The sequence below is a fragment of the Leptodactylus fuscus genome, chromosome 3 (assembly GCF_031893055.1).
Source record: "Leptodactylus fuscus isolate aLepFus1 chromosome 3, aLepFus1.hap2, whole genome shotgun sequence".
Lineage (NCBI taxonomy): Eukaryota > Metazoa > Chordata > Amphibia > Anura > Leptodactylidae > Leptodactylus > Leptodactylus fuscus.
Genome location: NC_134267.1, coordinates 39,356,650 through 39,371,507, shown reverse-complemented (window position 1 = coordinate 39,371,507; position 14,858 = coordinate 39,356,650). Strand labels below are relative to the sequence as shown.

Genomic DNA, 14,858 nt, shown 5'->3' with positions numbered 1-14,858 from the left:
TAACTTGTTGTAACTAGAATGATCTTCGGTTGGGTTAACCATTGACCTGACTCTGATAAAAGCCTTGAAAGACTACAACTCCTGCTATCTGCGCCAAGGGCGGCCGGCCATAGAAACTAATAGGATGGGTAGCATATCCTTTTGTGACAAATCATCAGAAAATCTTGTTGCTTTTAGAGAACTTGTGTGATACGCATACAGATGTCGCCTTCTTCAACTTGAATCAACAAAAGCAACAAAAGCCATTGAGAATAATGGAGAGCAGTCTATGCTAGATACTATAAGGAGCACAGAGCAGCCATACACAGCCCATCAGATCCTGACAGACACGAGTGCCCGGGACGCGTTACACCATTCTGTAATTATTGTGCACTCAGTTTCCTTGTAAATAATATGACGGGTTGTCAGCGCACATGTTCATGTGCCAAGCTCGAGTTTTAGGAACTGTTTGTACTTGAAAATGCAGGCAACTCCCTTCACATGTGAGAAAACAAACAGGGGTATGGCGGCACACGAGAGCGGCGAATTCATTCAAGTGAAGGAGACTGTTTACATATGGCAGCTGCACATTGGCCGAGGGCGCAGCAAGTGATAGCAGGGTTCATAGGAATTCAGCTAGTACGTCCTCCATGAATATACCGTCATAGGTGACTACAGAGGAGAGGAATGAGATAGTGACCTAGCCGCTGTCCGTTATCTAAGTGCAGATAGCAGTAGCAAAGCTTAACACAACAGTCTCAAGTCTCTTTCAATGGCCTCTCACAGTGGTGTTCCTTCAGGGGGTGCAGAGGTAACAGTCGCTACGGACCCCAATGCATCAGCATCAGATCAGTAGGGACCCCAATGCAATGCAAGTTCCATGCTGCAATTCACATCACAGCCAATGGGTGGCCACACATAGATTTGTGCTATCATATCACATTGTGACAACATATCAAGAAAAACTGCTCACCTTAACTGGTCGATCCAACTAAGAGGAAACGTAAGAAAGGACAAATCTATATATTCACCATAGGCAGAGGTGGCATCTTTGGAGGTAGCTTTGAAGTCTTATGCAAATAAGTGCACTGGGGGCGGGACTTCAGCACTGGGAGTGAATAGTGTTATGGCAGCTCATGTAGGATGGATACTGTTATAACAATAGGAGGATTAATTCACATGACACAGGCAGGAGATAATTGAGGTTTAAAGGGGTATTCCCACGTCGCATACTCACCAGTCTTTACTGCTGTAAAATCTTCTTTCTTCCTGGTTTCTTGCATCATTTGGTGGGCGGGGTTTCACATGCAACCTGTGGTTTAGCTCCGTCCCCAAATTAGCGTGTAGCTCCGCCCACCCATATTGGACTATGAAGTACAGGCAGCAGCAACTCCATTCTGTGTTACATACAGAGACTGCCTGTCTCTGCCATAATGAACACAATTGTATTAGCTAGCCTGCTAACTGGGAGAACAGAAGAAATGAAAGCAGCTCCTCTCCTCTATCTGAGTGCAGGACCTAGGTCACATGGTGTAGACACAGGAATAGCTAGATACACAGGCTCGCTCCCTGCACTTAGCCCCTCCTCCCTCCCCCCTGAGAGCAGCAGATACATCACTTGACTTTTGAGCAGATAAGTCAGGGCTGTGTCAACAATGAATTGAATAAAGTAAGATAGTGGACAAACAAAGCAGTTTTGCTGAAGCAATGTATTTAGGAAAAGTCTTACATCCACATTAACAAGCAGTATAGATAGGATCCTTGTGATGGGACAACCCCTTTAAGTATTGAGGGCAGTGCTCTTAGTGTTGAAGGCCCGCCTCCAGTGCACCGACTGCCCAATTTGCATAAGACGTCAAAGTTGGTTTTCTCTAAATCTGCAAAGTGACCTATATTCTGGATATTGCATATCAGGGGTGTAAAGATGTCCAGGTAATATATGTAACATGAGCAACTTTATGTGATGACGTGCTGTCTATCCCATAGTGCATCTACCTAGTGGTTGTGTTGGGTACTGCAGCCTTTCAAGGATTATGTTGGCTTGTTGCAAGACGTTGGAATCCATGACCATGTCAGGGCTAAGTTAAAGGTGGACACATCTGTATATACCATTGCGGCATCTTCTGCTCCTGCTATGAGGCCTCTAGAGAGTTGGGGCTCATTCTAGGTTCGCTCTCATTTTAAAGGATAGGAGGAGTAAAAACGTGGTTACATTTAATATTCTTATGACAGTATGATGGACAAATGCTGGAGACCATTGATGGTTATTCCTTGTGAGCAAACCCATCACGCTTGCTACATTTTGAGGATCCTTTGTGAGTGTTGGAGGATACTAGTAAGGGTGCGTGTAACGTCACATTGTAACATAGCAAAGTATTTAGTTCTCTTAATTATTTCCTCAATAAAAAGTGCAGGAACGTTTCCCATCAGGGGACATGTCTTTAATTTGATATTGAGGTTATTTCAGTAGTGAGCTGAAGTCGCCACCCTGTGGTGTAAATGTAGAATTACATGCAGACATAGTATTCAGAAAAAGGAAATAGCAAAATGTAATAAGTCTGAAGTCAATAGAAGAATAAATTGTGTTCGGGGGCAAATTTTGGTTTATTAGATTAGGCAATTGTAGTTATTGTACATCTTTTCTTTGCATTATAGTGTTCATTAATGGGAATTAATATGATTGGGACATGTTATATAAACTAGCGACAGTGGAAAAACACCAACAACCTATACAAACCCTACAATATACATCTCTTGTATTATATATATATCATCCTGCCCTGTCCTGTATTACCCATACAAGTCATTCATTTGTAAGAAAACTGAGTAATGCCTCATTTCCACTGCGGGGGCGCTACAGGGAAATTGAACACTCCCCACCGTTTACCATCTGGATCCCAGCAGGGGAATACATTGTAACAGTTCTTACTGCGATACCTTTCTAACACGTAGAGCTTTTACAATGTATTATACGTGTATACATCTATTACATCTATTACAGCGCAATATGCACAATATGCACCAAGGTTCTTTTCCAAACTTTGACTTCATAATTGAAATAATTGTGCGGATTTACCGTCTCCTCTTATTTTTCTTCATACATTATTTTACAGACAGGAGGTTTGATGTAATAAATGTTAGTACCAAGAAAGGGACCATTGTTCTGGCATTTTCTTTTTGGGGAATGAAATGCTCAGCGGCGGCCCCTTTACGTGATTTTACACTTCCTTTATTCTGCCGCTCGGTTCAGCAGAAAGCGTTTTACTTTGTCACTTGTGCTCTTTGTCCAGACTTCCTAAACTCCTGCGCGCCGCTGCGGGCCATTATATTGTGTGATTTCCCAACTGGATTCCTGGGTTCTGCTTTTTCTTCCCTTTTTTTAGCTTTGTACTGTTTGTAGCTCTAGATGTTTCATTAGTTTCTAGAATGTGAAATAACTTTAGGCAATACTATTATATCCTTGTACTATATACCTCTGATATTATTAAAGGGGCAGTGTACTCGTAAGAGGTGTCTTGTTAATATTTGACTATTTGTAACAGGGACTCTGACGCAGGAACCAAACCCCCGACCCCCACGAATCACCGGATAATGCTGCATTACCAGATGCTGCCATCTAAACATATGAGGCGCTGTGGCTGTGTAAACAGTAAAGGAGATGGGCCATCTGTTGATTGGCATGGGTATGAGCAAGCATCCCCATGATCTCTAGAATTGGGGTCCTGAGCCCCTTGTTTCTGGACAACCCCTTGAAGAAGTTTATTTAAAACCAACATGAACTCCTGATAAGGGATGTGCTGACTTTCCTATGTATGTATATGTATGTATTAATGGCAGCATCCTCGGTGGTCTAGGGATGTAAAGCAATCAATGTCTGCATCCTTAGTGATCTAGGGACATAAAGGGATCAATGTCAGCATCCTTGATGATCTAGGGATGCAAAGGGATCAATGTTAGCATCCTTGGTGGTCTAGAGACGTAAAGCGATGATCTAGGGACATAAAGGGAACAATGTTAGCATCCTTGGTGGTCTAGAGACATAAAGCAATGATCTAGGGACATAAAGGGAACAATGTTAGCATCCTTGGTGGTCTAGAGACGTAAAGCGATGATCTAGGGACATAAAGGGAACAATGTCAGCATCCTTGATGATCTAGGGACATAAAGGGATCGATTTTAGTATCCTTGGTGGTCTAGAGACGTAAAGCGATGATCTAGGGACATAAAGGGATCGATGTTAGCATCCTTGGTGGTCTAGAGACGTAAAGTGATGATCTAGGGACATAAAGGGAACAATGTCAGCATCCTTGATGGTCTAGAGACGTAAAGCGATGATCTAGGGACATAAAGGGAACAATGTCAACATCCTTGATGATCTAGGGACATAAAGGGATCGATGTTAGTATCCTTGGTGGTCTAGAGACGTAAAGCGATGATCTAGGGACATAAAGGGAACAATGTTAGCATCCTTGATGGTCTAGAGACGTAAAGCAATGATCTAGGGACATAAAGGGAATAATGTTAGTATCCTTGGTGGTGTAGAGACGTAAAGCATTCACACATGTGTCCTGACCATACAAAGTTTATAGAGCTGATGTAGATAACCAAGCACAGTCTTGGCTAGCCTGACAGTCCCATAGCCATTGAATGGAATGGTAGAGTGAAGGCATGACCCAGAAAGAAAATCTGCCATTGACTCCCATTGAAATGCGAGGAGAGTCATCTTGAGACAGAATCCAGCTGTGTGAACATAGGCTTAGGATAGTTTATTAGGTTTAATATGTTGTTACTAGTAGTTGGTAAAAACGATTGGAAAAAAATGGCGCTGGGGTCCCAACCAGGAAAATAAAAGGAGATGAAATGAACTCTTTCTATCTCCTATCTCTTTGATTCATTCCTGGACTTGAAACACATAGTCCTATTAATATAATATACAATTCCCTTCATTCGGAAACTTCTTTTCTTTCCCCGGTTGGGCCCACACAAAGGTTTGCTGCCATTCTTTGTTATAACTTCAGACTTTCACTACCTGGTCAGCCGCACAGTCGATTCAGAGGCCACCAAGGCAGCTGATGATCCCAGGAATTACTGGATATCCAAAGACTCTCTAGGTGAACACATATTATAGTATCCACCCTATAAAAGACCCTGCGCATGATCTCGCGCTGCGCCCTCTAGTTTTTTTTTCACTAGATTTTCTTACTGTAAGTTGTTTCCAGATGGATTGTGCAGAATATGTCAGGGGTAAGGATTCTATCACAGGGACTATCGGACGTCATTGTCTGTCATCTGTATTCGGCACAGACCTCCGCTGACTTCCTTACATAATTAGATACAATTATTTTATAATAACATGCTGCAGATTCCTGATATCAAACAATTTGCCTTGGCTCTGCGGGTGAGAAATAACATTAATCGCCCTGAGGGTTGTCTACGTTCATGGCATGTCAGTCATAACAGCATGTTATTCAGGGATCAGTATTACCGACTAGCATACTCAGCTGTCCGAAATATGTCCAAGGATAGACCCATGCCAGGATTCAGCCATATTGCATCAACGGCTGACCACATCAGTCCTATTTTCTTCTAGATGTGCTGCAGGAGGTTGCCATAAACCATACCATCCCTTATACTACTATTTTGTGCCCTTGCTTACCTTTCCCCTTGGTTTGACATTTCCAGAGCTTCAGTTCCCCGGTGTAGTGTATGGCTCTATAGTGATGGCAATGGGGAACTGCAGTTCTGTGCCCATTCACTTTAAATAAGAGAAGAGCCGCTTCCAGCCCTATACTGTATATACAGTTTCCAGAAGCTGGATCAGATAATCGGTGTGTGGTCTAGGTGTCAGACTCCAACTGATCAGATACTGTGAATAGGTCATCAGTATCTAATACCCTTGAGTCTTGGACAACCCCTTGAAGAAGGTTATCTAAAACCAACAGGATCTCCTGATAAGGGATATGCTGACTTTCTTATGTGTGTATATGTATGTATTAATGTCAGCATCTTTGGTGGTCTAGGGATGTAAAGCGATCAATGTCTGCATCCTTAGTGGTCTAGGGATGTAAAGCGATCAATGTCTGCATCCTTAGTGGTCTAGGGACAAAAAGGCATCAATGAAAGCATCCTTGGTGGTCTAGTGACATAAAGGGATCAATGCCAGCATCCTTGGTGGTCTAGGGACATAAAGGGATCAATGCCAGTATCCTTGGTGGTCTAGGGACATAAAGGGATCAATGCCAGCATCCTTGGTGGTCTAGGGACATAAAGGGATCAATGCCAGTATCCTTGGTGGTCTAGGGACATAAAGGGATCAATGCCAGCATCCTTGGTGGTCTAGGGACATAAAGGGATCAATGCCAGTATCCTTGGTGGTTTAGGGACATAAAGGGATCAATGCCAGTATCCTTGGTGGTCTAGTGACATAAAGGGATCAATGCCAGTATCCTTAGTGGTCTAGGGACATAAAGGGATCAATGCCAGCATCCTTGGTGGTTTAGGGCCGTAAAGGGATCAGTGTCAGCATCCTTGGTAGTCTATGGACATAAAGGGGCCAATGTCAGTAGTGAAAGGCAGGACCAAGTTGACTAGTTTCTGAGCTGTGTAACTCTGCAACTTAGTAGCATTTCGAGTATCAGTCCATTTTCTGTCCTTTGTATTACCTTGCACCGCTTTGCTAAGCTCTTCTTGCAGTATTTAAGGGTTTTAGCTATGGTCTTAGTGTTTACATCTCTGCCGAGTTCCATGTCAGGCTCACATCTAAACTTAGAAGCAGATAAACAGATCTGTGATTTATATTTCATTACTATTGCTCACAATGTCTGACGCACCTTTATATGTTGCTCTGTTGGCATAAACAATGCTACATCTCATTTTCACTTTTTGCCAAAGCAACTGTTCCATCTACAGTATATAGTCATTTGTTATGTAACTGACTTTACATAAACATTTGTACTAAACAGATTGACTACAATGCGGCGTTCAGCTATAAGATAGGGCCGAAAACTGGAGTCAAGAGAATTTTCCATTTTGTCATGAATATGAAAGGCAGATTTTCGCTTTGGAACACCATTTTTACCCGAAACATCACCTTTTAAGAATAAAGGATTGTTCACACTGTCTCATTGTACAATTAAAGTCACTGTCCGGGGCAACATGGTGGCTCAGTGGTCAGCCTTGCAGCGCTGGAGTCCTGGGTTCGATTCCTGCCAGGAACAACATCTGCAAGGAGTTTGTATGTTCTCCCCGTGTTTGCAAGGATTTCCTCCCATTCTACAAAGACATACTGATAGGAAAAAGAAAAACAAAAAACCTACCTATTTAATCTACGTTTAAATAAAAAATTAAAGTGACTGTCCATACATTTTATGTAAGTCCATCCCTACAAAGTATGATTTCCTGCTATCTATTGTTATCAGATCTTGCTACTTGGCTACTTTGTAGCTCACTTGCATTAAACAAAGTTGTGATCCATGACTCTAGTTTACCTACAGTGTCTGTAGGGAGTCTAAAGTAGTCTTAGACACCCCCCAGCCTCATGTTTGGTTCAGGATGCTGTCCTCTCCCTTCCCCCGATGTTCCACCTCCTCAGATTGGCTGCTGTGTGTCTAGTGTGTTTGATGAGTCTAGAGCCTAGAAGGGTTTTTCGGGACCTCCATTTTGGCAATGGGTCCCCTGTGCCCCTGGTGCACAGGCGGCCTAACCTAAAGTGCAGAGGCTCTGATGACGGATGTTGGGTCAGTTACTGGCTGCCTTGGTCACCTGATACTCTTCTTTTTTGGCCATGCCAGTTCCAGCACTGGATGGAGCAGGGAATGCAACACTACTCCTGGCCCCAGAAAACCCCTTTAGCCTAAAGCCCCACATTGCGGAAATGCAGCTTTTTTTGTTGCAGATTTAGTTGTGGTTTTTTTTAGCCAAAGCCAGGAGTGGATTGATCAAAAGGCAGAAATATAGGCGCTTCCTATATATTTCCAATCCCTTATGTAGCCATTCTTGACTTTGACTCAAAAAAACGCAACAAAATCAACCGTGTTTCCGCAACATGGGGCCTCAGCCTTAACGCCAAGACTGAGTCTACACGGGACAGTTTTAATTAATATTGCTGCATTGTTACAAACAGTAGAGTAGTACAAAGAATGAAATAAAATGTTTTACATTTTTTTGTTCTGTTCTCTATTCGTTATAGGCGAAGCCGAAATTGAGAGTGAGGAAGACGATGATGACGATGACGATGACTGTAAGAAATCTTCCATGGATGAAGTAAGACTTTTTGTTGAATACACAATACTAACTATGGTTGATTTGTCTGTTGCTATTTGCTCCTCCAGAATGAATTCCTACAAATAGATGAGGGATGTCAAGGATAAGAAATGATCTAAAAATAAAACTTAAAGCTGATTTTACACCCTTGCAGTGGAATAAACTACAACTCCCAGCATGCCCTGACAATGATCTGGGGGCTGGTTCTGCTCACAAATAGTGTTTTTGGACATCTGGTGCCACATATATTGAGTCAAAAGGAATGGAAGGATGGATCTGTATGGTGAATGATCATATAGGTGATCTGTAGGGTACTGGATACATAAGGCCGCTGTCCTCCTCCTTTGTATGAATGTCCTCCCTTTTGAGTGATTGATCTATGGTGATAGATAATAATAATAATTGTTATTATTATTATTATTATTTAGATCGCAGTTCACATTGTGCAGGGTACTTCTATTCTATATAGCATTTTGGATGTTTTCCATTCTAGAGGTTTTTTCGCTTTAGCTTCAGTACAAGTGGCATCCAGTGATTTCTATCATAGGCAGCTGCTTTCCAGACATCTAATGGACTGAAGTACATCATGAATTATTATCAATAAACTCAAGTACTGTGTCTCCTGGAACAGTAAAATGTGTCACCTACTGCAGCTCCAGCCAAGAAAAGCGAGTGCGTGCCAAAGACATGATACGTTCAATTATGCAGACAGAGAATATTACACCAGGACAATAAACTATTTCAGTCCATGCTTTATATTTGTAGAAAAAGCTGCAAAATCGGCATCATTTCTAAAATCCATATCACTGGTGTAACTATAGGGGGTGCAGTGGTTGAAACTGAGCCCGGGCCCAGAAGCCAAGGGGAGCCACAGGTCACCTGCACCAGACTAGAGCTGGAGAAACTTCTTTCTACTTTCTGATTTCAAGTCTGTGCACCCTAAATTTATGATCCCTGCCCTCTGGTGCACTGGAGAGAGAAGATTTATGGGTCACAGCCTTCCACTGTCAGAAAGGAGAAAATTAAATCCTTTAATGCCAAAAATAGCTGTTGCTCAGAAGTCTATAGCCAAGTATTGATTACTAAGTGGGGGATACCAACAGCAGATGGGAATGATGGGAAGCTTGTGTGCACAGACATGTTGTCGACAAGTCTTCATGGATGTCTGAGTCCAGATAGAGCTGGAAGGGGTAACATAAATGAAGCTAAAGTGTACGGACAGGACATGGCTTATGGGTGTGAGGAGAAGTTGTGAAGGGGCCAACGTTTCACCACGGCCGTGAGTCTTTAGGAAGACCCCTGTTCCATATTTAGTATATGTTTACATTGCCCCAGAATGTGTGTTGTCCTTAAAGGGAATGTATTATCAAGTTTTTCTTCTGAGCATTTTTGTGGAAAGGGTTTTAAATCTCCTTAGGATAGGTCATCACTATCAGATCGGTGAGGGGTCAACACATGGCACCCCCAATGATCAGCAGTTCAAAGCAGCAGCAGCATTTGGGTAAACGCTACTTTTTCATCACCTGTCTGTGATGTCACATTAATGGTCACATGGCCTCTTTGCAGCTCAGTCCCATTCAAATGAATGGGGTTGAGCAATACAAAGCTCATCCGGACGCTGCAGGATATGTCATAAATATCACAATCCTGGATAACCACCTTAAATCCATGCGGACAATACAGGAAGAAAGTGACTCCTAAAAAGTTCTTGGCCCAATCCAGCCCAAGATTTAGACTAGGCCGTCCTAAATGCTCCAGGTTTATCATAGTGGCTGATGCTGGATGATAAATCTGGTGTATGTTTAGATTGTCTCTAGTCTATTAGCCAGTTTATTTGCACCCAAAATTGGGCACTCATTCTGCCCCTTCCCATTAAACCACAATTCTTTGCTGGGTAAAGCCCCCAAACCACCTAATAACGGTGGTGCACAGCACATAGGCCAGTTTACTGGGGTCAAATTGAACCTAAATTGTGGCGCATTTATCTTTGTGATTTTCGTGTGATATTTTTCTACTACAGACTGCTTCAGATTTGCTTCTCATTGCTTTTCCTTCAAAGTAGTTGAGACTTCTGCTAACCATCTGGACAGTATTGTGTATCTCAATGTGACTGTCACAATCTGCTGCAACTTTTCTGCGTGCCATTGTTGTGGTTGCACTGAGACACATTCATCCCTATGGACATCGCTGTGGGAAACAGTTACTGAGCCCTGCCAGATGTCTCGCTGTTCTGTATACCAGACGTATTGGCCTCAACCTCTACATCCCATAGACACATCACAATGATTAGGCTCTGCATAAAACATTCCCCATCTCAGCTTAGCCATCGTTCAGTCAGTCTCTGGGGTTGTCAAATACGTGACGGTGGGCAAGGAATGTGATAAACTTAAAAAGTGACTAATATTCCCCCATATAGCACCCACCTCTAAAGCACCAGCACTCTTATCCTACAGCATTGCCATCATATACCTAAGTCACTGATCTTATATGTCACCACATGACCATTAAAGGGGTTGTCCAGGATAATACATTTTTTGCTAGGAGGCCAGTGCCTAAGGAAAGGACATGGGACGCCGCAAGTGACCTGTTTCCTTTCATTAGGCCACTGATTGACCTCAGTGGAGACTTCTGCCAATACAAGATCCCGGAGCAACAAGACTGAACCACGGTGGGAGACATCAGAGGTATACAGGTGAGTATGTTGGAAAATCATTGAAATAGTGTCTATGAGGTGAAGCTTACCCTAGACTCACACCTGTATTCGGGTTTCCGTTTTTAGGCATGAAGAAAAACGGAAAGGGTTTCTCTCCAAAAATTACGGGGATAAAAGTCCTGCCCGCAGGTTTTTTTCTCTCCACATTTTTCAAGTGGAATGGAGGACAAAATCCTCGAATGGTCGAGTGCAGATGTGAACCTGGCCTTAGGATGGGACAATGTGAGACATACACATACAGAAATGTCCTCCTTGCTAGAGATGAGCGAGTACTGTTCGGATCAGCCGATCCGAACAGCACGCTCGCATAGAAATGAATGGACGTAGCCGGCACGCGGGGGGTTAAGCGGCCGGCCGCCGTCAAAGCGGAAGTACCAGGTGCATTCATTCATTTCTATGGAGCGTGCTGTTCGGATCGGCTGATCCGAACAGTACTCGCTCATCTCTACTCCTTGCCTTTACTTTTGACTCAATGTATCCCAAGATGGGTGGGTCAAGATGACCAGCTTTTAAAAAAAACATGGTTTTGCACTACTCTCACAAGGTGTTGACCTATATGTGTCTATGTGTGGCCACCTAGGGGCTGTGCTGTGAATTGCAGCCTGTCCAGGATTTTTCAGTATTTGACTCCATAACCAAAATTCCTGACACATCCATAGTCTGTCTTCCATGCCACTCAAAGTTAGTGAATAGCACGGCAAATCTCCGTTGTTACTATGTCTCCATCTTCTGTGCAAGGTTCATAAATTATAAAGAGGTTTTCCACCACAATGCATTTGCTGAATAATCCAGTGACAAATGGATGCTTAGGGAAATTGATGCTTAGCTGAAGCAGAACACTAAAATTATACAGCTGGAAGATGAAGGCACTTGGTGTTTGTTACAGAAATGAAAGAATAAAACCATAACCGTAGTAAGAATGTATTACACACCCTGCGTTACGGACGTCTATCAGATGTACGGTTTTAAAAACCTAACACATGTGCCAAAATTTTGCGCACAGTATTATGCCCCGTAGTGACCCCTGAACATAGTATTATACCCCATAGGGACCCCTGCACACAGTATTATACCCCATAATAGCCCCTGCACACAGTATTATACCCCATAGTGACCCCTGCACACAGTATTATACCCCATAGTGACCCCTGCACACAGTATTATACCCCATAGTGACCCCTGCACACAGTATTATGCCCCATAGTGACCCCTGCACATACTATTATGCCCCATTGTAGACCACCCATGAACAATTATTATACTCTGGGGTCTTTTCAGACCCCAGAGTATAATAATTGGAGACACAGGGGAGGCGCAGCCATGTTCAATGGTGGACCAGATGTCATGTGAGCTGGGCCTGCATCGGGATGCATAATGATTCAGGCCAGGTCCATGTGACATCTGGAATGACACCAAACAAGCCAGAAGCCTGCCGTAATGCAGGAGAGGTAAGTAACAGTGTTTTTTATGTTTCCTCACCTCTCCTGGCCCTCCAATCATTACTGAAAAGACACTTCCACCCTGAGTATAATGATAGCAGTGAGTATTGGGGTTCGCGACCCCATGGCCTCACTTACCAATCCCCGCTCCTGATCACAGCCGTCTCCGCTTTTTGTGAACAAGAACGGGGATCAGTAAGTAAATAGGGCCCGCTACTTGCTGGCGGTTACTCTTGAGAGACCCCTAAGGCTCCTGATTGCTCTCAGCGGTCACATGTGGTTCAGGATTTCTAGAAATGACGCACTGGCATGAGACCTGACAGTGACGGGGACAATAGGATGCTGGGGACAAGTATTTTTTTTAAAATCTTTTACTGTATGGGGACCAATGATGGGACCATTATATTGTGTGGGGCAGTAATGGGGGCTGACATCCTGTGAGCGGGAGACTCCCAGAGAACGTCCTGTACACAGGACGGGTTTAAGACAAAGTGTGGCCCTGAGCAAAATTCAAAACAGGGCCCAAAATGCTGATATACCAACAACACCATTGTCTTCCAGTGACAGGCCCTTTAATAACACCCCCTTTCTGCCCTCACAACAGTAATGATGGAGTCACAACACCCAGAGAAGACCTATAACTACGGATTGGTAAAGTGATGATGACAGCTACTAGATTCCTCCGTCAGCAAAGGACGTCTCGAATGCAGGAGAATGGGACCAGATCCAAACAGCAGGGCAAAGCGGAAGAGATCCAATAGAACCAGCTACGATCACACTATGAAGATGTAAAAAGTTGCTTTTATTGTAACTTCAAAACCACATTACACCACGCGTTTCGGAGATCCAAGCTCCTTTGGATGCTTTTGTACACATGACAAAGGAGCTTAGATCTCCGTAACGCGTGGTGTAATGTGGTTTTGAAGTTACAATAAAAGCAACTTATTTATTATATCTTCATAGTGTGACTGGCGCTGGTTGTATTGGATCCCTTCCGGATAAGGCTAGTTCACATGTGTTAGGGTGCTCGAGGAATTTGGTCAGGAAAAAATCCGTTTCAGGAATTAGGAAGCTTTTTTGGAGCATTTTTTGACATGAGGCGGTTTTTGGAGCAGTTTTTGAGGTATTTTTTGTTTGAGATTTTTTCCTCCAGCACAGTGAATGGACTTTGAAAAAACTGACTGGCGTTTTTTGAGGCTTTTTTTTGCCCCCAAAAAAACACGCCAAAAAACGCTAGCGGTTTTTCCGCCTCCCATTGACTTGTATTGATTTCCTGAGACGGAATCCGCCTGAAGAAAGGTCATGTCGCTTTTTTTCCTCTAGCGGAAAAAAACGCTAGCGGAAAAAAGAACACTAGCGGTCTACATAAACCTCTACTGTGAGGGCGTGGATTTGGAGGCAGATACCGCGGCAAAATACTGTTCCCTTATTAGTAATAGTCTTCTCATAAATAATAGTTCCCAATATCACTAATAGTTCCTCCTTAAAAAAATAATAGCCCGCTTAACAATTCTACCCCCCCTTATAAATATTTCCCCTCTTAGAAATAATAGCCTCCCTTATAATAGATGCCTTATATTTAATAGTTCCCCCCTTTTATAGGTCTATTATAAATAATTTCCCCCTTCTAAATAATAGTTGACCCTAATAATAGCCCCCATATATAATTTCCCTTTCCTCTTATAGCCCCCCTTATATTTCCCACTTATATATAGTAGCCCACCCTTATATATAATAGTTCCTTCCTTATGTATAGTAGCCCCCTTACATATAATTGTTCCCCCTTATTCAGTGTTGGACTGAAGGGCCTAGGGTCCACCAGTGGGACTTGTTCAGGGGCCGCACTCAATAGCGTCCTGATAGTAACTTACACCGTGGCTCTTTGACTGACATCTTACATATGGGCTGACTATCTGGTGTTACTGAAGATGTTCCCAGTGTAGTCATCCCCTATAGTACTGTGCTTCCTCCAATAGATCCATGGCTGGTTAATGCACAAGACTGTATGGGGATTTACATGGCCATGGAGCACTATATGTATGTGCAAGATTATAGTGGGGGAGCTGTGACGCAGACATAGCACACAGGGCTGCCAGCAAGAATTTTAAGTCCTCCCCCACAATATAATGCTCCACATGGCTCACAGGTCTCTTGACAGAATAAAATGATTCCCTGAGCCCCCACCTTGGCCCCATATGGTATATAATGCTCCACAGTGGCCTACACAATATAAAATGTTCCTCAGCAGTTTCACACAATATAATATGCCCCTCACAGTATAAAACGCTCCTCTGAGCTCCTCTAAAGTGGCCCACTTGGTATATAATGCCCCGCAGTGGCCTACACAATATAAAATACTCCTCAGCAGTTTCACACAATATAATATTCCCCTCACAGTATAAAATGCCCCCCTGATCCCGCCTACAGTGACCCACATGGTATACAATGCTCCACACTGACACCAC

At 43.2% G+C, this 14,858-nt stretch overlaps 1 protein-coding gene across 1 annotated transcript in view; it reads left to right on the top strand.

Moving 5' to 3' along the window:
* The window catches only part of PLCB1 (phospholipase C beta 1), a 480,198-nt gene that overhangs the window by 369,120 nt on the left and 96,220 nt on the right, over positions 1 to 14,858 (top strand). Inside the window, exon 15 of the mRNA XM_075267398.1 lies at positions 8,168 to 8,241. Within this exon, the coding sequence (XP_075123499.1) occupies positions 8,168 to 8,241 (74 nt within the window). The remainder of the gene's footprint in view (positions 1 to 8,167; positions 8,242 to 14,858) is intronic.